Raw genomic sequence first — 27,077 nt, 5'->3', positions numbered from 1 at the left:
AGAGCTTATAGGTGGAAAAGTTGTCCGACCCAAAATGTGCCCACGAGCACAAAAGTGTCAACATTCCGATTAAAAAAAAGAAATGAAAGAAGCGAAGAAGAGGTGGAGGTTTGATAAGTGTCAAGAAATTGAACAGGGACTTAACAGGAATGACAGTAACAAAGCGTACCAACTTAGTAAAGGACCTCACTACCTCGAAGCATGGTAGAACTAACACAATACAAGATAAAAAAAACAATAGATGTTTAAATTGAGGGAAAGGATGGGATGTGATAAGAAGATGGACGGAATATTGTTCAGAGTTGTATAACTTTGAAATCTCAAAAGATTCAGAGATACTAAATGTCCCGTTAGTGTCATATATCGTCGAATATCCTATTCTTCGCTCGGAAGTAACCTCAGCAGTGAAAGCCCTGAAAAAAAAAATATGCTACTGCTTTTTACAAGGATCAAGGATTGGCCTCTTTAGTCACACAAGAAGTTGCAAAGGGAAAAGATCGTCTCTCGAGACGTAAAATGCCACAGACAGAATGCAACAGAATCCTTCATGATGACTATATTTCTTTTTGTCATAAGCTATGGAAAGGGGCTCAACATTTTATTCAAGAACCCGGCCCCCCGAGCACCTTGCTACGCCTCTGGAAATACGGTATTTAATAAAGTAGTTATACAGCCTTGCATAATTGCATGATATCCAGTTTTAAAATCGTCCTTAAAAGTCTTTGTCATCCTCTGGAGTCAGTGGTGTAGCTAGGAATTTTGACATCATTTGGGGGCCCGGGGGCTTGACCTCTTTGGGGGTCCCTGCATTTTTCGTAATATTTAATCTTTAATGTAATTAACACTCTTTTGGGCCCCGGGAGATTTTCAAATTCTCCCTTTCCCTCCCCCACCCTTGCTACGCCTTTGTCTGGAGTTGTGGGTAGCCTATCTCGTAACCCTACACTATAAATTATTATTTTAACTGTTCATCATTTTAACTATCCATCATTATGATAATATGACGGATTGTCAAAGCGTAATTATAATATTAATAGCTGCTTTAGACTTTAGAATTTGGCTTTCTTTTTTTTAAATAAGAATCTATGATTTTAAGTTTTTCTAGCTGGTTTTCTATGTAGATCTGTATCTAAATCTATGTCTCAAAAAGTGAATAAAAAGTTGGATTATATCTAGATCAGTGCAGCAACATGCGTAGAAAGGGGGATAACTCGTGTTGACTACATTTGCTAGATCTAGAAAGTCTAGATTCTATGTAACTTCGTAACTTGAGTCGAGATCTAATCTAGAGTGTAGATCTAGATATCTCTAGATCCATTCTGAAAAAAAAAAAAAAAAAGAATTTAGATCTAGAAGTCTAGATTTCATTGATTATTTTGTATAAATGCCTCCCTTTATTTTTCGTAAGTTTAAAAAATGAAATGTGTGAAATCTTACATTTTCAAATCATATTTTATCATATTCAATGATTACAATGATAAAATTAAATTATGATATTCAAATGAGTTAATGACTAATATTGTAATAAGACTTACAGTTACACTGTGTACAGTACTACAGTAGTTACAGTAAAAAGTTACAGTAACTTACGTTTATCGAACAAGTTAAGCTCAGTCGCCTATATTTTTTATGTTTGAATTGGTGTATGTATCTCCGTAAAAATTAGACCTAGAAAAAAACTGAAAATTAACATTTTTCTTTAAAAGTAGACATCTTTTATTCTATTACTACTAGTTAAACTTATATTTGATGTTAAAGTGGGTCAGGTCGATGTTTTCAAAAGCTTAAATTAAATTATCGAACATCGTTTTACCATTTTCTTATCTTATCGAACATATTAAGAAACTATTGAACACACGAGAAGTAACAGAAGTATAATCTTAAAATTTTGTGAAAAGTATGGTGTTTCAAAAGTGTTATAATCTTTTTTTTTTTTTTTATTTATATCATTTTCTTTTTACGCCATGTCAAGACAGACAGATTTTAGTCATTTTCACATGCTCCGATTGAAGGAATCTATCACTGATCAGCTCTGCTTAGAAACTGACGGTGCTAAGCCCAGTAACGCATTACCGACACATTACCGTACCAGTACTTATTTAGGTCTAAGCTATTTTGAGATTAATAAAATAACCAATACTAATGACAAATTGTCAAAGAATGAAAGAGGGTGAAAAATGCTTTCCAACACCAAATTTATGATGCTAGCATTATTGGTTCAAAAGTTATTGTGATTTTAAGTTTGTCTGGAGAGGGTGGAAAATAAAATACATCAGTAAACACTTTTATACTCAAAGTAAAACATTTTTAAAACTGACCAAGCTGGAAGCTATGGTCAGTTTATAGGACAAATTATTTAACTCCTTTCATTCAGTGTAGAACTGATACAAAGGTGAATAATAGTTTTGAATATTAATTTCTTTATTTTTGTTTCAGTCCGCGGAGCTAATGGGCTCTGGACTGTGGATGGAGGAAAGTGTGACTCGAACCCTGTTCATGTCTTGTAAGAATTTTGTTCTATCATTTAGAATACAATATTGTTTGTCATGTTAGAATAGCAGATTTAAAGAAATTTATTAAGAACATAATTAAGGGTAATAATGCTGTATTAAACTATCAGTGCAGCTCTGTGTTAAAGTGGGAAAAAAAGTTAAATATGAACATCATTATTTTATTTCTTTTTAAAGAGAGCAGAGCGCCAACTGCAAGTGTATGACATTCTCTGAAGATGGTTCCCTGTTATCCTGGTGTAATGCTGACAGGTAAGTAGAGAGTTATAGTCCTTGGTGCCTCATCACTTGCATGTACAGGTGTTGGTTACATTTTTTGTTTGTAATTAACGATGGATGTTAAAATAATCTAAAAGCCATTATTTTAAAAATTCATTTGTGACTTAAAAATCTCAGTTACCGGTACCAATGTTCATGATGGAATCATGTTGCTAGTACAAATACCCCCTAACTTCACTTATACATATATTAGGCACGGTGGCTGAGTGATAAAGTGCTTGGCTTCTGAACCTGTGTTTGAATCCTGATGAAGACTGGAATTTTTTATTTTAAATCTTAAGGGCGTCTCCTGAGTCCACCCAGCTGTAATGGGTACCTGATATTAGTTGGGGAAAAGTAAAGGCAGTTGGTTGTTGTGCTGGCCACATGACACCCTTGTTAACCTAGGGCCACAGAAACAGATGATCTTTATATTATCTGCCCTATAGATCGCAAGATCTGAAAGGGAAACTTAACTTTGCATTTTACATATTGTTAGCAGTCAAGGGCATTTTCAAATCCTAAGTATAGCCCCTAGTCTTAGAGAGGACTAAGAGCAGCTGGTTGGCAAGAGTGCTGAAGAGGATTATTATATAGTATTTTGCATAATTTGTTTACAGAATCTAGATTTAAGATAGGAAGAATTTTTTTTTTGTGGTGATTTCATTGAATTGTTGGTTAGAGAGTGGTGTTACCATCCTTGGAATAATATTACTGTTCTTTGAGGCCTGAGCTTTAATTTCTATAGTTTTCTAGTTTGTAGTAAAGGTTCAGTGCATGAGTGGTCTGTAACACTTTAGCTTATAGTTTGTTTTGGTTACCACAGCTGTGTATTAAGGATTGGCCTCTTTAGTCACACAAGAAGTTGCTAAGGAAAAAGATCATCTCTTGAGATGATTAGATTTGCTAATATTCTTACCAGTTGCTAGTAATAGAATCATTGATAGTCTATAAATGCTTTTATTAGTGCACTTAGATTGATTTTGACTTTTGTCAGACACTCTTATTGATTTTTTTTTTGGTTTTCAAGAGTACTTTTCCAACGCCAACATTTCGATTCAGCACACCCATTTTCTGATCAACTTGAAACGTCGCACAATTATTTATTGGCAAAGACATGAATCATTTTTTTTAAAAGTAACCAAGTTGTCAATTATAACTGGTAATTTAATTATTTTGCTTGATACCAACAAGGAAACTAATCCTTCAGTATTCACATCTATGACTAAATTTGTTGGGTTTAGTCCCTTTAAGTAATTGTTAATACTATTTCTCCCTAACACATCCTATCAAGTTGATGCTGAAAACAATTATTTATTGGCCTTTATCTAATAAAACATGAAATAAAAAAAAAAACTAATTAGTCAATTAATTATTGGTCATTAATTATTTTGTTGGATAACAAATAAGGAAAATAACTTGTACATTATTGATAGATATAGTTTTAAGGGTGGAGTTCTTCCCCTTTATGTAAGCTTTAGAGCATTTTTTTTAAAGGATTTTTATATTTTGCTTGTTTTTAGTTTCCTTTCATTTTATGTATAAGTTTTTTTGTGTTTGTTTCTTCTTACCTGAATATATAAACTACCACTTGTTACATCATTTTTTTGCACACAAATTTTCAGCATTTTTTTACTGGACACTAAAACAATGGAAGTTATACATGAAGTCAATTTACCAAAAGTTGTGGCATTAAAGTTCTCGCCACGTGCAACTGTGTTAGCCTGTTGGAGCAACTACACAGGTACTTTAGAGAACTTTATTTAATGTTTTAAGTGTTTTGTGGGGAGTGGTGGCTGAGTGGTTAAGTGTTTGGAGTCCTGGGTTTGAATCTCAGTAAAGACTAAGATTTTGAATTTTGGGATTTTTAGTCTCCCCTGAGTCTACCCAACTCTAATGGGTACCTGGCTTTAGTTAAGGAAAGTAAAGGCAGTTGGTGGTTGTGTAGGCCACATGACAGATGATACCCTTTTCGTTAACCTTTGGCCAAAGAAATCTATGACCTTATCATCATCTGCCTTATAGATTCCCAAGGTCTGAAACAGGAACTTTACTTTTTTTTTAAAAAGTGTTTTAGTTTATTTCAACAGTAGTTTTTATCGCCAGGTACTCTTTGTTAAATAAGTTTAACAATGTTTTAATAATCGATGACCTTATCATCATCTGCCTTATAGATTCCCAAGGTCTGATAGAGGAACTTTACTTTTTTTTATGTGTTTTAGTTTTATTTCAACAGTAGTTTTTATCACCAGGTTTTCATTGTTAAATAAGTTTAACAAGGTTTTAATAAAGAACAAACAACTGTCATCATATATTGTTTTTCAACAATATCATTGATTTTGAGGCAGCATGGTGATGGAGCTGTTAATCAATAAAGCTTTTGAAATATGAAGAATTATTAAAATAAATTTAAAAAAAAATAGTTGAATAAAAAGAGGAATATCATTAAAACAATTGATTTAAAATATCTTTATAAGTAAAAATTTTGTATATCTCTGATGGAAATTTGGTAAAGTTTATTTAGTTGATATTGTCTTATTGAAATGCAGTGAACCGTGAGCAAGGGACAGGGATTCCCAATCTGCACCTGCTGGATGTCAAGTCCTGGACAATCAAAAAATCTTTGATACAGAAAAAGCAAATAGGCTGGTATAGTGTAACATTTAGAACTATATGAATGTTATATAAATATTAAGCAATGTATGTTTAAAAAACCTATTATGGCTCCTTGGCATTGGTTCATAGCTCCAAACAGCTATTACAACTAAACCAATGTAGACGTTTTTTTTTTTTTTAATGTTTAAATTTAAATAAACTTGAAAAAACTTCTTGATTAATTAAAACTTAAGGTAACTTTTATTAACAATATATACAGATTCAGCTTGAAAGTAGATGTATGTAAAACAAGTTAAATGATAATTAAAACAAATTGTAACTCTCTACAAATACAGGTCCTTTCTGTCTCATCTCTTTCAACTTTCCTTTCCAGTCACTGGAATTACGCAGACCCCTCATGATTTCATCAGAAACTCTTCTGTCTACAAAACCAAAAACATTCACTCCCCTTTTCTCATGGTTACATCATAAACACACACATTCACTCCACAACACCCTTATAAACATTCCAGTGAAAAATATGATGGAAAGTGATTATTCTTCTTCGTGTCTTTCTATAGGACAGTTGTGGTAGATAATGTCAATCACATCTGGTTCCTTGTAGCATTTATTGGAACTGTCATTTTTATGCAGTGGACACCCTCACATTGAAGCGTGCGGGGCAGTGACACGGCAGACGTCCTTGCAAGAAGGTAGCTTTGGCAGCCAGTCAACTTGAAGCACCAAACTTGTTGTTAGAAGCTGTGGCAGAAATCTGATCACCCATTCATGAGAAGTGGTTAAAGTCCAGGAAGGAATCTGACAGGTCCCGTGGTGTCTGGCAGCGTATGCGTCACTCAGATCCCGTCGATCCATGGTGGCGGTTGAGGAGATCAGACCAGGCAATTATTGTGCAGTGTAGAATGAAACACAGTCCTATTGGGGCATACTTTGCCCGGTTCCGTCTGAACTATGACTCCCGATGCCGTCACTATGGAGAGCATTGAAACAGTGTTGCATATCTTGTACAGGTGTCCCCAGCTCTAGTAGCTAAGGACATTCTGGAGGCTATGGAGGCATTACGAGGTATGACCCAGTTTCTTGCCAGAGCACTAAGGGAGGATTAGTCCTTCCTGCTCTGTTCCCAATTGGAGTTCATCTCAGGTTCCTCATAACTGTAACAATAGAATTGGGTGGTTAATATGTTTTGGTATTTCAGAAGTTAAATCTCATGCCACAATGTCCAAAGTCTGCTGGAGATACCTGATCAGGTGAAGAAATAAAAGAAGTCTTCTTTACAAATTAAAATAGTTCAAATCCTGAAGTAGAAATCATGAAAACATTGAACACACACAATAATAAGCAAGCATTAACAAGCAGGATGGCTGCCTGGTCGTGCGGTTTGCACGCTGGACTGTCGTTCAGATTCATCAATGGTCCCGGGTTCAAACCCTGCCCGCTCCCATCCCTCGTCGTCCTGCGGGAGGCTTGGACTAGGAAGTAATTATCTTCAACTCTGAAGGAACATCCGAAACTTATAAAACATTTTACAAACAATAATACACATCCTAATGGAATAATACATTTTTTAAACTTTACATGAAGCTTGAAACTTATTGACTGAACAGACTGATTTGTGGACCCCGAAACAAGCTCATCTCCTCACTCTCTATAAATATATGTTTTCCAACAGAAAAATACTAGTATAGGAAATGAATAAAAGTCTTAACCCACTTTTACGTGTCTACTATTCTGTGTAAAGTCTCACATCTTCAAGAAGTTAATGTAAAGATGAACTCCCTGTTTACAAATCTCTTTGAGACCTTCTTGTGTACACTGCATTTTTTTGTTCTTGGAACAAGCACTAGCATTTGTATGAGTAATACATTGCAGAAATATTGTTTGTTTGCTTAATTCAGTGTTTCCCAAACTAAGACTAAGACTGCTTTATTGATCCTTACGGAAATTTGTTGTGATTACAATCATTAACTAGTAGGCCACCTGGTGAATTAAACTCTCTAAAAAATAAACCAAGTGTTCCGCTTATTGCATGGGAGGTGTGAAATGGTCCATTAGAGAAAAGGTTTAGGAAGCACTGGCTTAATTCAATGTCCTCTACTATCCCACTGTGAGTCTTTTGAAATAACTTAACACATAGATTACAAGGGAATTTTACTGTATCCATTCAACCCCTTGAAATGACTGATCAATGAAAGTAAAGCTAATAATTGTCTATTTGTCTCCAGGGATCCCGAGTGGAGCTGTGATGAAGGCATCTGTGTTCGTAATGTAAATAATGAGTTACACTTCTATGAAAACAATAATTTTGGTAACTTGATTTTCTTTGAACTATTTCTCATTATCCATACTTTCAGCTTGTGGGATAGAACTATAAATAGGTCTTATCAATTTTAGAATAAAATTTGTGAAATAAAAAGGGTGTTAAACTACTTTGCATGTAATTATCCAATCAAACTTGCATGCCCTAAACTTAAACATGACTGACACAGTTAGTTAATTGGAGGTAAGTATTTGTATGTGTCACGGCCTGGTTGTTGTAGGCGTGATGACGCAAATGTCGTATTCTGGTACTACTATAATGTTCTTCTTAACTAAATACTTTCTTACACACACTCGATTTGCAAGTGCGTAATAACACTAGTATACTAAAGTCTCCAACGACAACATTTAGAATTATTGATAAACACACTGGTAGCAGACATGAAATTTATTGACATACAATATAGTTCACAAAAGATATTGGCAACTTAAGCCATCACAAATGTTAATCCAATGAAAAGAACTGCATACTACATAATAATCACTCAGTGCTCATACAATATACCTAAGGAGATCATAGCGCTCCTCTCCCTACGGGAGTCTACACTTAACTGAGGTGTCCACCTCGTGGTCAGTCCCCGACCAAACAAAAACTCGTGCTGACCGCACGGAATAGCTCAGTGACCACCAGTCACCAAATATTACAGGGGTTCTAAAACTGATACATGACAGTATGTCAAAGACCTTAAGCTACTTAAAGTTCAGAAGAAATTTGAAAAGTGTTTCAAATAAAATAATTGTTTAGTATAACCAACTTTAATTTGACTTTGATAGATATTCACCTTTAGTGAAAATCTATGATGATGCAAATCCTTTAGCTTTGTTCTATTTCGTTCCAATCTTTTTGCAAGTCTTGCACATGCTAAACAGGTAGTCTTGGATAAACCATGTCTTCTTAGGCCTTTTTAGATTTCCGGCTTAGGACCACTTCAAAATTTCTTTCTTTATAAAATTTAAGTTATATCCTTAAATCACTTGGGGTACACAGTGACAATTGTGTGCACAGCAATGGGGTACAACATTTATAAAGAAGAAAACAGTGAGTATGATGAGGTCAAAGGACAGTAATTGGATTAAATGGAAATGGCAAATTGACTCAAAGGTGAAAGGTCACATATGTCGAACATCAATACATAAGTAGAAATTAGTTTAATAATAATAAATATAATTGAAGAAATTAAAGTATTTGGAATTCTGTATGCACCTACTTATATTATCTAGTATTAAAGTTGTATAAGAATTAATTATACTGGTAATTTAAATTAAGTACTCTAAAGTATTTGTCCTTCTGTATGCACCTATTTAAAGTGAATGTGTTACAGAAACCATCGCCAACAAGCTACACCTCCAGAAAGTCTCAGCATTTAGTCTGGCTCTGTGTAAGCCACCGTATGTTATTGCCACCTATGTTCCTGGGGCTAAGGTATGTAGTTCAATTACTAACACATTGTATTGGTACGTTTCTTTTTTTTTTTTTTTTTTTTTTGGGAATGTTTACAGTCTGGAATAAAAGGAGCAGTTCATTTGAAGACTTTAAAAAGTAATTGAAAAACTTTAACTTTTTTAACTTAGTTTTTATTGGGATAAAAGGAAGTTGTCTTTCTTCCCATGGGTGCAAGACATCTAGTCAATGGCCAGCTGCAAAGTATAGCAGATAAGCAAACTTTTGAAGTCTGGCATTGTCGATTTTTCGTAATGAGCTTTTTTAGATCTAGATTTAGGCGATTTTATATTCTGATTACCTAAAAGGGATCCAATTAAACCTGAGTACCTTTGATTTTTCAATTCTCATCTTACTGACTTAAATTAAAAAAAAAAACAAAGAAGCTTTTAATATTCAGTGGGTTTTTTTTAAACTGTAAATAAGTATGGATCATATTTTATTCCGGTGGGGTTTTCCCAACCTTGTAGTGATTACAAAAAAAAAAAAAAAAAGATGCTTATTCTAATTATAAAGATTTAAGTTACCATTTTTAGTGCTAAAGTATTATTTTAGGTTCCAAAAATTGTAGGATGTGTGACTGAGTGGCAGTCTATCAAAAGGACTCAAATTTGAATTCCTATGTTGACCAGGAATTTTGTATTGGAATTATAACTTAAGCTGAGTTTTGTTTGCTGAGAACCCACAGGTAGCATAGAAACACGAGTCCATGTATTGACCATGCTATTGCATGAATGCTGTGCTGTACAAATGCAAATGTTTTAAAAATCAAGTAGCTTTTTTTTTTATCGAATAGCTTTTATGTAGTGCAACTTTGAAAAAAATATTTAACTAATTTTTTTTTTGGAAGTCTAGGTCACTTAAATAAAATATGTAGTCATTTGTTACAGATAAACCATGCTGAAATTTTGAGGGGCGAATTCTCATATAAGTAAAAATGTCTGATTTAGAAAAAAAAGTACTGGTATTATATATTTAGTGTCCAAGCTATGAGGTCAGCATTAAGTTTCATTGTATCTACAAAAAAATCCAAACTTTAATTAATTTTCTTTTTATTGTTTGGTAGGGTCAACCATCATTTGCTCGTATCTATCAATACCCAAACTTCTCTGGTCCAGAGTCTATGTTGGCTAATAAAAGTTTCTTCAAGGCTGATAGGGTAAACTTCTTTTGGAATAAAATTGGTAAGTCAACTAGATCTAATTAGACTTACTTACTTAGACTTAGGTCCTCCCGCGCCGTTCGGCGCATTGGGCAGCAAGCTGTCTCCATAAAGATCTGTCATTGGCAATGTCTGAAGCCTCCTCCCACCTGGTGTCCACTGTTCTGAGGTCTTCCATGAAGGTGTGGCACCAAGTAATACGAGGACATCCCTGTTTGCACTTTCCTCGTATTGGCCTCCATGCCATCACAACTCTTGGTATACGTAGTTCATTTTGTAGGAGAACATGTCCCGCAAACCTCATGTGACGCTCTGTCACAACCTCACTAATTGTTCGACTCCCTGTTCGGCAAAGGATTTCCTTGTTTGAGACCCAATTTGTGTAACTGACTCCCAAAATCCGTCTCAGCCATTTTTGTTGAGCCACATTTAGCCTTTTCTCACTTTTGACAGATGACTTCCATGTCTCACATGCATATGTTGCAGTTACTTAAAAAAAAAAAGCTATTACGGCCCAGCACAGGGCAGGTCATTAATCTTCGGACTTGCTGCACTGTGTACTAATTTGCCAATGTGCACTTAGTCTTCAGTGCACACGCAGAGAGAGAGAGAGCTGACCAAGTTATTAGGTCATATTGTGTACATGTAAATAAAACATGTGTTTATTGGTAAACTAAAATGTCTCAAAGACCTTGGAGAGACATTGATGTAAACATATAGGTATGTAGGTCACAGCTTGGGCTGAGCAGCCACTTGAAAAACTGCATTCCTCACTAATCTTAAGACTCAAAGACAAGCCTTATTATTATTTAGAAAAAAACTGAAAAGACTAATTTTTATGATGTAAACAATCCAGAAAAGTTTTTGTGCAATACTTTATAAGGTAAAACTATTTTTCAGGGTCATTGTTTTGTAGGTAGATAGTTCATTGGTTGTTTTTAGGTGATGGATGGATATAGATTGTCAGTATCTTCAATTGGCAATACTTATTCAATGATAATATTATATGTCAGTCAAGTTGGGCTTTACTTATTCAACAATGTCAGTCAAGTTGATATTCTTTTTGTGCTAGTGATTACTCTTTTTCTTTTTGTTCATAGCTAGATTTCTTGTTTCATTCAATTGATTTTGAAAGTATTATACTAAGGGAGAATATATTCTACACTGTGTTTATTAAGTAGAGGTACCTTCGAACCAGGGGGGCACAGTGGCCAAGTGGTTAAGTGCTTGGCTTCCGAACCTGGGGTGCAGGATTCTAATTTTGGTACAGACTGGGATTTTGAATTTCTGAATTTTCAGAGCGCTCCTGAGTCCACCCAACTCTAATGGGTACCCAAGTTTATTAGGGTAAAGCCACGGCAGTTTGTGCTGGCCACAGGACACCCTGCTCTTGACCTTAACATCATCTGCCCTATAGATTGCAAGGTGCAATTTGTGAGATAATAATTCTCTCCAAAACAAATTGTGAAAAACACAAATAGCAATGCGTTACAGATTCTCATTTTTTTAACTATTCCACTGGTGTCTGGGCTGTCTGGTCACATTAGTTGACTGACACACAGAGAGCACTTAGTGCAAATCATGGTTGAGACCAAAGGCTTTAAATATTTGTTCAAAATTCTCCTGAATCCACCCTTCTAATAAGCAGTGTAAATATTTTGTGTCATAAACAATCCCTCATTTTGCTCACCATCGTAATCCCTTACCACAGTCAAAAAACTGCATTATGTGCTTAAAAGAAAACTATATTTTTTTATATTTTTTTTTATTGTTTGTTTTAAGACATTCAAAATAAAAATTCTAATCATTATTATATGTTGTGACTAAGGAACCTGCCTCCTTGTGCTGACGTCAACAGAGAGCTCTGACAGTTCATACTATGGAGAACAGGCATTACACTTCTTATCTAAAAAAGGAGAGAGTTGTTTTGTGCCCCCTCGTGAGTAGTGCTTATATGGGTTCAATTGAAATAATGTATTATTTGTTCATCGTTAAGAAAGTCAATCAATTTCATTTAGTTTTTTTTTTTTTTAAAGTTTTGTCAGTTTTATATTGTTGAGCCAGGTATTTCTGAGTTAGCCTCATGCTTACATTTCAAATACAGATCATGTGTGGTGCCCCAATGGTCCACAGACTAAGGGATAGGTGAGGCAGACCCTTTTATCACAACAAACCACCTGTATGGTTGTGGGGTACAGCTGAAAAAAAACTGCACTCTTTTTCTTTGCTCAGACTGCAGAAGAGTTTACAGCTCAGCAGCAAAAAGCTGGCTAGAAGAAGAATTGTAGGGAATACTTTTTTCTGCCAAATTTGTTTTTACAAACCCATTACCCCAAACATCCAGTAGGTCAGACACCAGGGTGTATTATTTTATTTGTACGAGATAATTTTTTTATTGTGATTTTATTAATTTTTTTTTTCTTGCTGTTTTACAGAAAAAAGTGGTCCAGTTTATCATGTGGAGTGGACACCGACTAATTCAGAGTTTATAGTTATTCACGGTTGTATCCTTGTGGTCACTTTGAATTCATAGCTGAATGATTGTAAAATTGAATTTTCTTCTCATTTTGTAACTTGTTCAATACGTGATATTAACTTCGCTGTGATTTCTAATCTGACGCCTTTCAGATTTGATTAGATAGAAAATATAATCAATGTCTTGATTATATCATTGAAATAGTCAAATTGACTTGTTGGTTAGAAATTAGTCTAATTTGATAATCTATATTTTCAGATTTTTCTACTGTTTAACAAATAATGTCTTTTTTTTTGTTTTGTCATTTATGTTCATTTTATTATAAACTTTTGCTTAACATGTAAAAAGATATGCCAGCTAAGACTACTATTTATAACACAAAATGTGAGCCAGTCTTTGATTTTGGAACTGGACCTCGAAACTTCTGCAGTTTCAACAAACAAGGAAATAATATCCTTTTATGGTTACCAGCTAAATGGAAATTAGCAAAATATTTTTTTTTAAATTATTAAAAAAACAAATCTTATCTAGGGAATAGAACTCCACTTAACAATAATGTACAAGCTATTTCCCTTTTTTTGATACCAAACAAAATAATAAATTACTAATAATTAACTGATAAGTTCATTCCCTTTTTTGATACCAAACAAAATAATTAATCACTAATAATTAACTGATAATTTATTGATTTTTCGATAAATGTTTAGGTATCGTACAATAAATAATTGTTTAAAGGTTCAACTTAATCCAAGAATGGGTGTCGGAGAAATAATGTGTACAATTATTTGAGTCAACAAAATCTGACATATTCAACTATATCTGTGAATTTTGAAAGATTGATTTCCCATGTTGGTATCAAACAAAATAATTAATAACTAGTAATTAATTGACAAATTGAATTCTTTGTATTCATTTATGTATTATCTATGCCAATGAATATTTGCAAAGTTTCATCTTGATCAGAGAATGGGTGTGGGAGAATATCTTGTTCTAACTTTTTACCAGACAGTCAAACTTGATAAAAGCTTTGTAAAAAGGTGCTGCTGTGACGTTGTTATTAAATATCATCAACTAGCTGTTGTTGTTTTTTTCCTTAACCTTCATTAATCCTGTGCCTTGCTGGATTTGGAAATCTTGCAGGTAACCTGGAATTCTGGGATATGAAGAATAAGAAGCTAATTGCCAAAACTCAAGCCACAGATACAACATATTTAGAATGGTCACCTGATGGCCAGCATTTACTCACAGCTACAACTGCCCCAAGGCTAAGAGTAGGAAATGGGTAATCAGTGTAAAGTTTTCAGCTTTATTTTGTTAACCCAAAGTCATAAAGTTAATAATAAAAAAAATAAAATGTATAACGGCATAGTGTTTTTATATTAGAATAAGAATCTGGCACTACAGTGGGACGCTGATGCTTCAGCACTTTATAGCTGGTCATGCTGAACTCTGGCAAGCCTGCTGGCAGCCAACCAGTCAGATTCAAGACTTTGCAATCAATGTCAAGCCTGTGGAAAGTGTTGTTGAGCAGCCAAAAGGTAAAGTTTTTAGTGCTGTGTAGATTGTTTTAGAGTTGAACTTGACTTAGTTCTCGTGACTTCTAGTGGAGCATTGAGCCACAACAGTACATCATCATCAGACTGTTCTGGGCGATTCCCATTAGTTGAGCCATGACTTTCGCTTCATGTTCCACTGATCTCCCCCAAGTTTGCTTTAGGCTCCCAGCCTTTCTCTTCCCCTGTTGGTTCAAATCCAGTACCTGCTTTGCAATATTTTCCTGTTTGCCCAATCCAGCAACATTTCTGTTTGACCAATTAAATTGAATCATCCCTGTATTTTGATAACTGAAAGTAACCAACAAACGCTCAACATTAACAAGACTTGTACACATAGCAGCAGAAGACTAGTTTTTTTCTTTAAAGGAGTCACTGTTTATAAATTTTTGCATTGGTTTACACAATTATATTATGAACAATGACTTACATTTGACTTACTGTAATCCTATTCACTCCCAGTAGAGCATAGGGCTGCTCAGTACTTCATCATTAGATTCTGTTCTGGGCATTGTGCTGTCTTTAATTCTTGTTCCACTGATCTCCTCTATGTTTGCTTTGTTCCCCTAACCTTTCTCTTCCCCTGTGGGTTTCAGTGTATCTAGAGCCTGCATTGCAATATTTTCCCTTGTTCTGCACATTGTATGCCCAACCCAGCCCTATTAGCAGTCATATATATTTGTGGATTATATTCTGATAAAAGGGCTATTGTATCATGAACCACATTATGGTTATCATTTTATATTGGAGTTGAGAAAAAAAACAGATTTGTATTTGCTTTTAGATAATAACTTGAGTACTTCTTTTCCTTTCTCACCTTTGAATTTAAGATAAGGTAGAATATAACATTTTGTTGTTGATGTGAATACTACTACTTTATAACAACCATAATGTTATGATTAAACTTTGAAATAAAAAAAAAATAGGCATTTCTTTCTTTTGCTTATTATTTTTATTGCTGATTACAGCCCAAGCTGCAGCTTACAGACCTCCACATGCCAGGAATCAAGATGCCCCTCGCCCAGCCCCTGCTCCGCTTCATGAGTATGAGCCTCCATCTAATGCCAAAGCAAAGGAGGGAGATAAGTCTGTCAGCAAAAACAAGAAGAAAAGAGAAGCTCGCAAAGCCAAAGCTGCCCAGGTGATTAAACATTTACTTGGAATAGTGGACATTTAATGCTCTCCGTGTCTATGTAAATGAGTAATTTCCCTTTCCATTCATGAGGCAAATGATGTATTATTTATTAATATTGAGGGTGCTGTGACCAACCTAACTTTATTTTTTCAAACTTTAGGTTTTCCCAAGAGTTGAATAAATTCAGGGATATCCTTGACATTCTAATTTTGCTATTTACTTGAATTTGAATTTCAGACCCCCTTGCCTTGGAAGTAATTTACTTGGCCACCACAACTGTGGTCTATGTACCACTTTAATAGGTACCAACAGGGCTTTTTTTGTGAGGGTACGCACCGGTACGGTGTACCGGCAACTTTTTGAAAAAATTATTACTTTTTTTTTGTATTTTTACGTACATTATTTATTTTTAGTGGTTAAAAGTTAGGCAATCAACTACTGAGTACCAGCACCTATTCTTTTTACAAACAAAGCACTGGGTACCAGGTACTATTTATCAGTTGGCATTTTGAATGCTTCAACTCTGGCATCATATTAAAGAAATAGGCATTGCCACTTTTCACATGGTTATGTTTGAATTTGTTTTTGCTGTATATACTGGGTTATTTCATATAACATCTTGAATCTTCATTTAAAAAGAGAAGGTGGGGATTACCTAACTTGGTAAGAAGTTTCTAAAACTTAAAATGTATTGGCAAGTTTTCTAAGGTTTTTTTTATGGATTTATAAAGTGAAGAAGAAATCAATAGGTAGTCAGTTTAATTCTCAGTTCTTTCAGTAAAAACACTTTTATAACATCAAAAGCCATTTTAGTTTTTCTTTTATATGTTGTGTGCAAACTAATGAAATACTGAGATATTGTTTTATCTACTGAGTTCTGTGTGTTGTATTTTTTCAAAACCTTCTTCACAATAAATTGAAAAACAAGTCACTCATTGTAGCATACCTTTATGAACAGCCAGCTCAATAACCAAGAAATTTTATGTCCTTAATAGATGTATCCTCAATTCCTAAGTATCAAAGTTTTCATAGGACTCAAAGTCTGTTTATTGATGCAGCAGCCTAGTACTCTAAAAGTTCAGCTTTCTTTTGTACCATGACACTGTTTGAGTTACATCTAAATATTTTTTGGATTTTATTATCTTAAATGATGAAATAGTTAAAAAAATGTATCCTTAACAAAATTTTACTGCTTGTTTATATTTCATAATTGTATCCATCAAAAATTCTCTAGGAAGAAGGCACCAAGCCACAAGAGTTTGCTTCCTCATCAGAAACACCTAGCTCACAGTCTGTGGACTTTAATACTACTGGAATTCCAGAGGTTGATAAAAAGTTAAGAAATTTACACAAGGTGAGATAAACAAAAACTACTAGTAAAAATATTATTTATCGCACAGATTTATTGTTGTGTGTCTAGCTCTATTACAAATTTAATTACATGACTGATCCAAACTAATTGATACAATTACACTTCGTATAAGCTTTGTTTGTATGTTGTTGTTTTTTTAAATGTCTTTCTTGTTCTAAGTATCAATTAATATTTCATTAATTTATGTTCAAATTCATGTTGTTCTAATGTCTTTTGTGGTGAAGCTCTTCCTTTTTTTTTTAAATCAAAATTGTACTCTTTGAAATACAAATATTAATTTACAGAAAGTACAACAGATTCAAAAGTTACAAGACCAACAAGCCTCAGGGAAAGAAATGGAGAAAAACCAGGTAGTTCACCAGAATACACTCGTATATATATCTCACTTGTTATTGTTATATTGGCAGTGTAGTTACTGACACTAGACACATAAGTGCAGAATTACACATGTAAGATTGACATTGTTACACTATGCACATTAACTTATATTTTTAATGGTGCTTCTGTAACTGTAAAACAAGACACATCAGTTCAGACCGAGATATTAAATGGCAATGTGGTGGCTGTAGTACCAGGGCGAGGGGCATCAAGTATTTTGCTTATTGCTACAATTCCTATTACCTGTATTTAATTTTCTATCAAGATTTTTAGGAAATGATTACCAATTCTTGCTTTCAAAACAAGGGGGGGAAAAAGTACATTCAGCATTAAGACCCATGTTTTCCCTTTTTTTTACCAACAATTTAACTTGTAGTTATATGATCTTTATTTACCTCCCTTGACCAAATTAAAATTAACCCTACCTTCATTTTATGGTGTTTGTATTGAGTACATGCCACATATTCATTAATCAAGATTTCGTCAACACGAAAAAAAAAAGTACTAAAAATTTGGGACAAGGTTTGTAATACTGACTTCTAATTTTAATTGCCATAACTTTGTTATAAATTAGATTAACTCAATATATTTCATTGGACGTTAGTACCGAATTTGTGGAGAACAGAAGACAAAATGCTATGAATAATAATAATTTGCTTTATATGGCACTCATAGTAAACATAGAGTAGACTCCAAGCACTATGAGAACATAACAGATGTATACATTTCATTACTGTGAAGCGGGGTCTAGAGGCTAAGTACACTTCAACTTGGCTACCTGTGAAGGGGGCTTGAGGTTCAACACCCGACTCGAGCAGAGTTGTGTTTACTGAGCACCTAAAGGCAGCACGAGAAAAACCTTCTCTTATATACCCCGTCTCCCCCACTGGTCCACCAATGAGATTGGTCCATAGCGCTCTGAGCAAGCTATAAGCATGAAAGTAGCGCTATATAAAAGCTATAATTTATTTATTTTATTGTGTTTTCTAACTATATTAACTGAGATTGTGTTCAGCTTGGAGCAGACTTTATGATTGAGTCTAATAGGACATAATAATTGTATGTACTTTCTTTTTTTTCCCCTGTTTTTCTAGTTGGAGAAGATTAAAAGTTTGGATTCACTTCTGAAGGAAATAAAAGATCTGGAGTTGGGAAATTGTTGACAGCATTGTATAAGAGTGTACAACTGTCAAATGATTTTATGCTTTAATGTTATTTAATAAAAGTTTTAGAATTTTAGCAAATGTTTTGTTTCATTAATAATTAATGAAATATTTTTATTTTGTAGACAAGCGTGTTTTATTTGAGAAGTTAAGCTCCGTAGAAGTATTAGTCTTCAACATTAGAGATTGCATTGTTGAGTCTATGGGTCTGGACGTTTGTTGTCTATAAGCCATTCATTATTAAGGATCATACAACATATAAATGTATTTTTAATATCTTAAGAAATACAGATGTTACTTCAAAAAAGAAGATGATTATGACCTATGCATGTTCCTAGGTCAATCTAGTCATGCATGTTAATCAATTACTTGAATTCTGCCAAGTCATTGGTTTTCTTGGCTGATTCAGACAACCCATTCCATGCTCTAATAGCCCTAGGGAAGAAGATTATGGTTCAGTGTTTTATATATAATTGCTACTTTACTTTTAAGTTTTATATCATAAGGGTTTCTAAATTTAGTGATTTTACTAATGGTTTTACTCTAATCAAATGTGAATTTTCATTTGTTATGAATCTTCTTACTGCTCTAGTCTGTGTCTGTGTGAAGACAGTTACATGCTCTAATAATAAGATTAGTAAACAGCTTTGTCCTAAATATTCAACTATTTCAACTTGGCCTACATACATCACTATTGGGAAGCGTGGCCCAGAGGCGATGAATGTTTGAACTTGGCTTGGCTACCTATGAAGAGGGCTCGAGGTTCGACACTCGACTTGAGCATAAAGTCAGCACAGAAAACCTTCTCCCAGATACCCCCTCCCCCACACTGGTCCACAAATGAGATTGGACCATAGTGCTCTTAGCATGCTATAAGCATGAAAGCAGTGCTATGTAAAAGCTATAAATATTATTATTATTGCTTGACGTCCAATACATTTGTCTTTGTTGAACTTCATGTGGACTGTTGAAACACAATGTCATTGTGGCATAAGGAGAGATTTTTTTTTTGCTTATCATAGCAAAAAATATTGTTTCAATAGTAAAAAGACAAGTTATGTCCTACGCATTTCATGTGTCAATCTAGTCATGCATGTTAATCAATGACTTAAACTCTGCTAATTCATTGGTTTTCCTGGCTGATTCAGGTAACCCATTTTATTGTCCAATGGCACTAGGGAAGAAGGAGCACTTGTTCGGATTTGATCTAGGGTGTGGAATAAGAAATGTGCCTCTATCTTTCTGTGTCGTTCTGAGAAAGAGACCTTAGTGTATGTTAAATGTCTCTCCCACACGAAGAAGGCCCTAAAATAAGTAAATAAAATGTATCTCTATTGAAGAACGAAACTTTTTTAACAAATCGGGTAAACCCATTTTCACAGTATTTTATATTAGCTATGTAGAGAGACAAAGGCACTAGATCAGTGATATATCCGGCTAGTAGCATATATTACCGGTACTGGTAGCCTTCACATGCTCGCATCATTGAGTATGAAACATGAGTATGACATTTAAAAACACAAATGTAAGAGCTCATTAAGAAACATATATAGTCATTGGATTCTTGTTGGTTTCTTCAACTGATCCCTTGGTCGCATGGAATGATAAGTCGTTAGTCTTCGTTGATTGTCGCTTCTAAAGTTTGTAATGACTTATGTGACACTAATGTCTCATGTTTTAATCTTCAGTTCTATATTTTATATTGTCTTGTAGGTTGTCATCAGTATCGTCAAATAGGGGCCTACATCTTGTTCTTTTTCTTTCGGGTTGATATGCACTCTGTTTCTTTGATACACTGCACCCAGAGGCGGACTGGCTATTTGGGCAAATGCCCGGTGGGCCGGTAGGGACACCGAAAGGATCACCATGAAACGTTTGAAATCGTTTAAAATTTTGATAACATTCTGTTATAAAAGTGACCTTTTGATTGTAAAAAAAAAAATCTTTTCCATTAGACATTGTAATACTAGTTTATCTTAACACATTTTCCGAGTTAATGTAGCAGCCTACCAGGAGCTACCAGGAGGCTTCGTCCTTTTAGGGCCTACACACTTAGCGATTTAAAAAAAACAACATAAGACCTATATTTCTTATAAAGGCACAGAATCCTCTGCATGCATGTGCACACTTATCGAGACATTATCAAACTTAAGAAAATGACTTTGAAGACAGGTAGGCCTAGAATTGGATGTCCATCAAATGATATAAAATGTATGGGCCGGATTGTATAGAAATGCCCGGGCCAATTTTGACACCCAGTTCGCCCCTGACTGCACCATTGTCGATTGGAAAAAAAAAAAACAAAAAAAGTTTTCAGCTGACCCAAATTTATGACTTTTGAACTCCGACCCACTTAGTTGACATGCGTTTATACTAGTTATAGAACTAGTTATCTATGGAACAGCAAATAGATAGATCTATGTCGAAGCACTTTTTTTTCATATATATAAAAAAAAAGGTTTATCTAGGTCTAGATATAAAATAAATTTAGAATATAGCATAGAAGTGTAGATCTAGATTATAGGCAATCTAGGAGTGAGAGTTTTTCTTTATATGGATTCTAAATAAATGAACTCCCTTATTTACATGAGTTAACTAAAAAATTGGATCATTGAATGTCGAAGCTGGTATTTCCGGAGACACGCTGTAAACAATCAAATTTTATCATATTTTATGTCACGATCTAAATTTTGGACACATTCTATATTATGAAATGTACATCATACATGCACTTTAATAATATCTATTTTTAAATTATAATCTAATTTAGATAGATCTAATAGAGATCTAAGTCAAGAATTCTATATTTAAATTATCTAACTGTTTGTGTTTAGACTAGAGTTTTACAGTTTTAGGCTGTTTAGCTCTACCCCCCTCTTGACTTTAGTGTCTTTTTTAGCTCTTAGTAGTCTTAGTCTTAGGCCTCTAGACTCTGAGTCTTTCACACTTTCAGTCTTTGTCACTCTATGCTACTGGCTACTCTACTAACTACTTCTTATCTACTACTACTCGTCTACTGTACTTGTCTAGTTCAGTAGTTGTCTAGTAAAGTCACAAAGTCTAGTTACTCTACTATCTCTAGTTAACTCTAGTAAAAAAAAAAAGTCTAGTTAGTCTAGTAGGTTTACTCGGGAGTAACTGAGCTAAGTAACTCTCTCATTTATTAAAGTTATCACTGTATAATAGTGTATAAGATGGTCACACTGATCTATAATGGTCTTTGTGGATGATGCCAGGTATCACAGTGATTGAGTGAATACGATCTTGAGGGATCTTTAAAAAAATTAATAATCTATAATCTTTTGCCTTTGTCAGGAGTGCTGAAATCTTGTAACCGTGATGCAGAGTATTTTTTACTTGAAGTTGTCAGCTGATAAGATGATTTAAATATTTACTAGTAGATTCAATGAAGAAGATCCTTTTGATTTAAATACAAGAACTTTAATTAACAATTAGGAACCACAAAATATACAGTATTTAGTATAATTTACTGTACTTAATTTACTTTATCTAATATAAAACATTCAGATTAACTACCTAGATTCTAACTTAAAATAATACGACTACACTCTTCAAGTTTCATTCCACTACTAGAATTAATATATATCATATCCTGCTTCTTTGTTCTCCACATAGCGTCTCTCCGCCTACTTCCGGTGCTGCTCCCAGTCAAATTAAAATTTACTATCACGTGACAAGCCTTCTCTTGGTAGATTGACGTGTGTCACAACGTAATTGGACTTTCCAACGACCTAAGTTATTGTTTAATAATCATTAATTTAAATAATAAGTTTGACAATGATACGTGACAAAGACTCTTATAAGACAAGAAAAAATTGAAGAATGAAGAAACAATAAAGTATTAGATAATCAAGAGAAAGACTATTGAACTAACCGTCGCTACATCTAACTAACCCTAATAAAGACTTAAAAGAGGCATAGAATCTAAATCAGCCTAACTCTCCCTCACCTCCGAGTAGCCTAGCCTTCTCAACCTAATATTAGGCCTATAGAATCTATAATGATTAGGCAATGATAATGAACTTTTAGACTTTTTGAAGACAATCATAATCTACGTATCTAGAATTAGTAAGCTGCTGATTAGATTTAGATTTTAGATCTAGTTAGAGATATCTGTCTAGATCTAGTTATCTAGTGAGTCTATAATGGACCTCATTCACCAATCATAAACAGACAACATTTAGCCACGTGGTGCGTTATCTCTTCAATATAATTTACAATCTCATGTTTAATTCATGATGGTTGTCACGTGACAGTTTTTTCCATTGTTTTATCAATAAGATCATGTGACTAAATGTTGTTTGTTTACGATTGGTGAATGAGGTCCATTATAAGTCTAATAGAAACATATCTAGATATCTATTCTATCTAGAGTATTCTAGAGTTAGTAGAGTATCTCTGATAATCTCAGAATAGAAATTCGAATTGCCATTATACTTTATTACTCTATAGTAATACTAACTAATACTGATATTTATATTCAAATCATGTCAAAATCTATTGTAGAATAGTTATAGAATATTGATTCTCCTGCCTCCATTATTTATCTTATCTAGATCTAAATTCTATATATAGAAGTTCCCCAGCTATTAGACAAATAAATAAAATAAATATGTTGATTTGCATTGCTATGCATAAATATAATGATAAAATTCAAGTCATCTTGCTTTGGGGTCCACCACCATTATCTCCCTTTTTTTTGTGTGCCACAGATCTTGTATACTATAAATTATAGTGAACTAAGTATAAAGTACATTCATTACAAAACAATGTAATCATCTAATTCTTTTGTCAGTGTGAAAAAAAAATTTAATGAGTTGTCTTGAACTCTTTACAATATTGGCATAAAATGAGTATATTGACAGCTCTACAAACAGTTCATTATTCATGTTATTGCTCATCTAGTTCCTTGATGACTAAATTGTAATGGCTGATGATAGAGCAGATACTCCTTCTGGTGCGGCAACACCTAAAGGAAAGGTAATTCTTTTTTTTTTTTTTTTATAAGAAAATTAATATTAATAATAAAGATCTTAACAAAGAATGGAAGCCATTCCTTTAAACCAGTGACCGTTCTTTTTCCAGCTAAGACATGCTAACTAATTGCATCATTTTTTAATAAGTCTAGACTAATTAAATTTTCACTTAAAAGAATGTTTAAAAATTCAACTTATGTCACTTTTAACTCTTGGCACTTCTGGACCCCAAACACTTCTGTTTCTCTTAGAGATGCAGTTTAACTTGTCCACCAACTTCCTATTTATCTACTAATTCACTGCATCAAAATGATTGTAAATCATAAATAAACTTCCTTACATTTTAGCTTGAGTCATTGTCTAAAGAGGATCTCGTCAAATTTGTGAAAAGACAAACTATTTTGTTGCAGAAATCAAAAGTTAAAAATTCAGGTACTGTATTGATTTTTGTCTTTATAATGTTGTATTATGCATTAATTTGTTGTTGTTTTTTTTATTTTATAAATATAAATGTTTCCGGTAACTGCCACATACTTAATTCTATCACTTTATATATAATTAAATCTAGAACTTGAAAATAAGGTGCAAGAGTTGGAAAAAAGTCAACAAGACTCCAGTGATAATGCAGATCTAAACAATAAACTCAAAGTAGGTATATTATATTGACAGCAATCTCTGTAAAGTATCACAATATCTTTTGAAGGGTTTATTTTATGTTCTGTGATTATGTACACATTTTATTTTCAATCTAAAAATAATACAAATGTAATTATTTGATAAGAAAAGCTATGTAAAATCTCCCATCTATCAAACTCTCTTCATGCTCTAGTAATGTTTCCAACAGTAGAAATGGAAAAATGATTTGAATACTGGTACAAGTTGCATAAAAGCCCTCATAGCCTAGGTCAGGGTGGGCATACTCACCGTGAAGTCACCTAACCCCAACCCTAAACAAGCAGTTTTGCAAGATTCAGGCCAAACTTTGACTCACAATGCCCCTGCTGTGGGGAGGAAGAGGAAACTGTGTCTCGTTCTATTTACTGTTCCAAGCTTATTGAAGCTCAATTTGACTAAGATGCCACATGCTTCTGATTTAAATGGTGACATACATGCCTTGCGCTCAACTCCGTTTGTTTTTTGTTTTTTTTTTGTTTTGTTTTAGAGATTTAATAAGATTGGATTTGAGCCTCTCAAGCACTCGCTCACTTGGTGTTTGATGATGATAAAATGAGATGGGCATTAACTATGGTCGAATTGATGTACCCCACTGCAGTCCACCGTGTCCAAAGGAACAGCAATTACCCCATACAGTTTTGGTTCAGTAGCATCCCAGGTTCCAGCATTGTGTGCCGCAAGTGTCCCAATATCACCAGCTTCTGATTTTTTTTTCTCAGGCTTTACTCTCAAAGCCATTCCCATTTTTGGATATACGATGATGATTATTTTTTAACAAAAAATATGGTTGTTAAAATTATTAATAAAATTTTGTTTAGGCTCTTGAAGAAGAAATACAAGAATTAAACAAAGAGAAGCAGGAAGTAGTGCTTGCTTATAATGCAGTACAAAGCAGTCAAGAAACATGCGCAGAGCAAATAAAAGTAGGTGTTTTTAAAATTTTGTTTTGTTTTTTTGTTTTACAAAGTTTTGATGTTCCTTCATAATTGAAGATAATTTCATCTTAGCCCAAACCTCCCTAAAGGATGGTAGTGAGGCAGGGTTTGAACCTGGCCATCAAGACAACAGAGCAAGAGTGCAGACCACACGACCAAGCATCTAATGTTCCAATGCATATCAATGGTTATACCGGCATCTTATAATTTGATTAGTGAAATTTTGTTTAGCCTGATTGAAAATGTTAAGCACATTTATCTGATAAAAAAAATTATTTGGTGAATTTTGTTTGACTCTTTCATACATGTCATGAGGAAGTTATTTATACATGTCATGTGGTAATCATTCATACATGTCATGTGGTAGTCATTCATACACATCATGTGGTAGTCATTCATACACATATGAAATGGTAGTCATGTGGTAGTCATTCATACACATATGAAATGGTAGTCATGTGGTAGTCATTCATACACATATGAAATGGTAGTCATGTGGTAGTCATTCATACACATCATGTGGTAGTCATTCATACACATATGAAATGGTAGTCATGTGGTAGTCATTCATACACATATGAAATGGTAGTCATGTGGTAGTCATTCATACACATATGAAATGGTAGTCATGTGGTAGTCATTCATACACATATGAAATGGTAGTCATGTGGTAGTCATTCATACACATATGAAATGGTAGTCATGTGGTAGTCATTCATACACATATGAAATGGTAGTCATGTGGTAGTCATTCATACACATCATGTGGTAGTCATTCATACACATATGAAATGGTAGTCATGTGGTAGTCATTCATACACATATGAAATGATAGTCATGTGGTAGTCATTCATACACATATGAAATGGTAGTCATGTGGTAGTCATTCATACACATATGAAATGGTAGTCATGTGGTAGTCATTCATACACATATAAAATGGTAGTCATGTGGTAGTCATTCATACACATATGAAATGGTAGTCATGTGGTAGTCATTCATACACATCATGTGGTAGTCATTCATACACATATGAAATGGTAGTCATGTGGTAGTCATTCATACACATATGAAATGATAGTCATGTGGTAGTTATTCATACACATATGAAATGGTAGTCATGTGGTAGTCATTCATACACATATGAAATGGTAGTCATGTGGTAGTCATTCATACACATCATGTGGTAGTCATTCATACACATATGAAATGGTAGTCATGTGGTAGTCATTCATACACATATGAAATGATAGTCATGTGGTAGTCATTCATACACATATGAAATGGTAGTCATGTGGTAGTCATTCATACACATATGAAATGGTAGTCATGTGGTAGTCATTCATACACATATGAAATGGTAGTCATGTGGTAGTCATTCATACACATATGAAATGGTAGTCATGTGGTAGTCATTCATACACATCATGTGGTAGTCATTCATACACATATGAAATGGTAGTCATGTGGTAGTCATTCATACACATATGAAATGATAGTCATGTGGTAGTTATTCATACACATATGAAATGGTAGTCATGTGGTAGTCATTCATACACATATGAAATGGTAGTCATGTGGTAGTCATTCATACACATATGAAATGGTAATCATGTGGTAGTCATTCATACACATATGAAATGGTAGTCATGTGGTAGTCATTCATACACATATGAAATGGTAGTCATGTGGTAGTCATTCATACACATATGAAATGGTAGTCATGTGGTAGTCATTCATACACATCATGTGGTAGTCATTCATACACATATGAAATGGTAGTCATGTGGTAGTCATTCATACACATATGAAATGATAGTCATGTGGTAGTCATTCATACACATATGAAATGGTAGTCATGTGGTAGTCATTCATACACATCATGTGGTAGTCATTCATACACATATGAAATGGTAGTCATGTGGTAGTCATTCATACACATATGAAATGGTAGTCATGTGGTAGTCATTCATACACATATAAAATGGTAGTCATGTGGTAGTCATTCATACACATATGAAATGGTAATCATGTGGTAGTCATTCATACACATATGAAATGGTAGTCATGTGGTAGTCATTCATACA

General features: G+C 34.0%; 2 protein-coding genes across 6 annotated transcripts in view; both read left to right on the top strand.

Annotated features, from left to right (window-relative positions):
- Positions 1–1,212: 1,212 nt before the first annotated feature.
- Positions 1,213–18,464, top strand: LOC106051383 (eukaryotic translation initiation factor 2A-like). Its single transcript, XM_056013019.1, has 17 exons — positions 1,213–1,403; positions 2,437–2,503; positions 2,688–2,762; positions 4,394–4,512; positions 5,318–5,417; positions 7,610–7,692; positions 9,026–9,126; positions 10,211–10,328; positions 12,135–12,245; positions 12,742–12,810; positions 13,131–13,232; positions 13,890–14,064; positions 14,166–14,320; positions 15,304–15,476; positions 16,705–16,824; positions 17,127–17,192; positions 18,315–18,464. The coding sequence occupies exons 1-17, from the start codon at positions 1,385–1,387 to the stop codon at positions 18,381–18,383; spliced, it is 1,722 nt and encodes a 573-aa protein (XP_055868994.1). The 5' UTR covers positions 1,213–1,384; the 3' UTR covers positions 18,384–18,464.
- A 2,502-nt stretch (positions 18,465–20,966) lies between these two features.
- The window catches only part of LOC106051377 (GRIP and coiled-coil domain-containing protein 2-like), a 58,713-nt gene continuing 52,602 nt past the window's right edge, over positions 20,967–27,077 (top strand). For 2 of the 5 annotated variants that reach the window (XR_008774971.1, XR_008774973.1), the window contains exons 1-5: positions 20,975–21,098; positions 23,310–23,384; positions 23,728–23,812; positions 23,949–24,028; positions 24,874–24,978. Coding sequence is in view for 2 of the 5 variants with exons in the window: in XM_056011813.1 (XP_055867788.1) it covers positions 23,331–23,384; positions 23,728–23,812; positions 23,949–24,028; positions 24,874–24,978 (324 nt within the window). In the remaining 3 variants the exon portion in view is untranslated. Of the gene's footprint in view, positions 21,099–23,309; positions 23,385–23,727; positions 23,813–23,948; positions 24,029–24,873; positions 24,979–27,077 lie in introns of all 5 variants that reach the window. The other 3 variants (XM_056011813.1, XR_008774972.1, XM_056011812.1) reach the window with 3 other exon arrangements.

The sequence above is a fragment of the Biomphalaria glabrata genome, chromosome 15 (genome assembly GCF_947242115.1).
Source record: "Biomphalaria glabrata chromosome 15, xgBioGlab47.1, whole genome shotgun sequence".
Taxonomy (NCBI): domain Eukaryota; kingdom Metazoa; phylum Mollusca; class Gastropoda; family Planorbidae; genus Biomphalaria; species Biomphalaria glabrata.
This window is presented reverse-complemented; position numbering and strand designations above follow the sequence as displayed.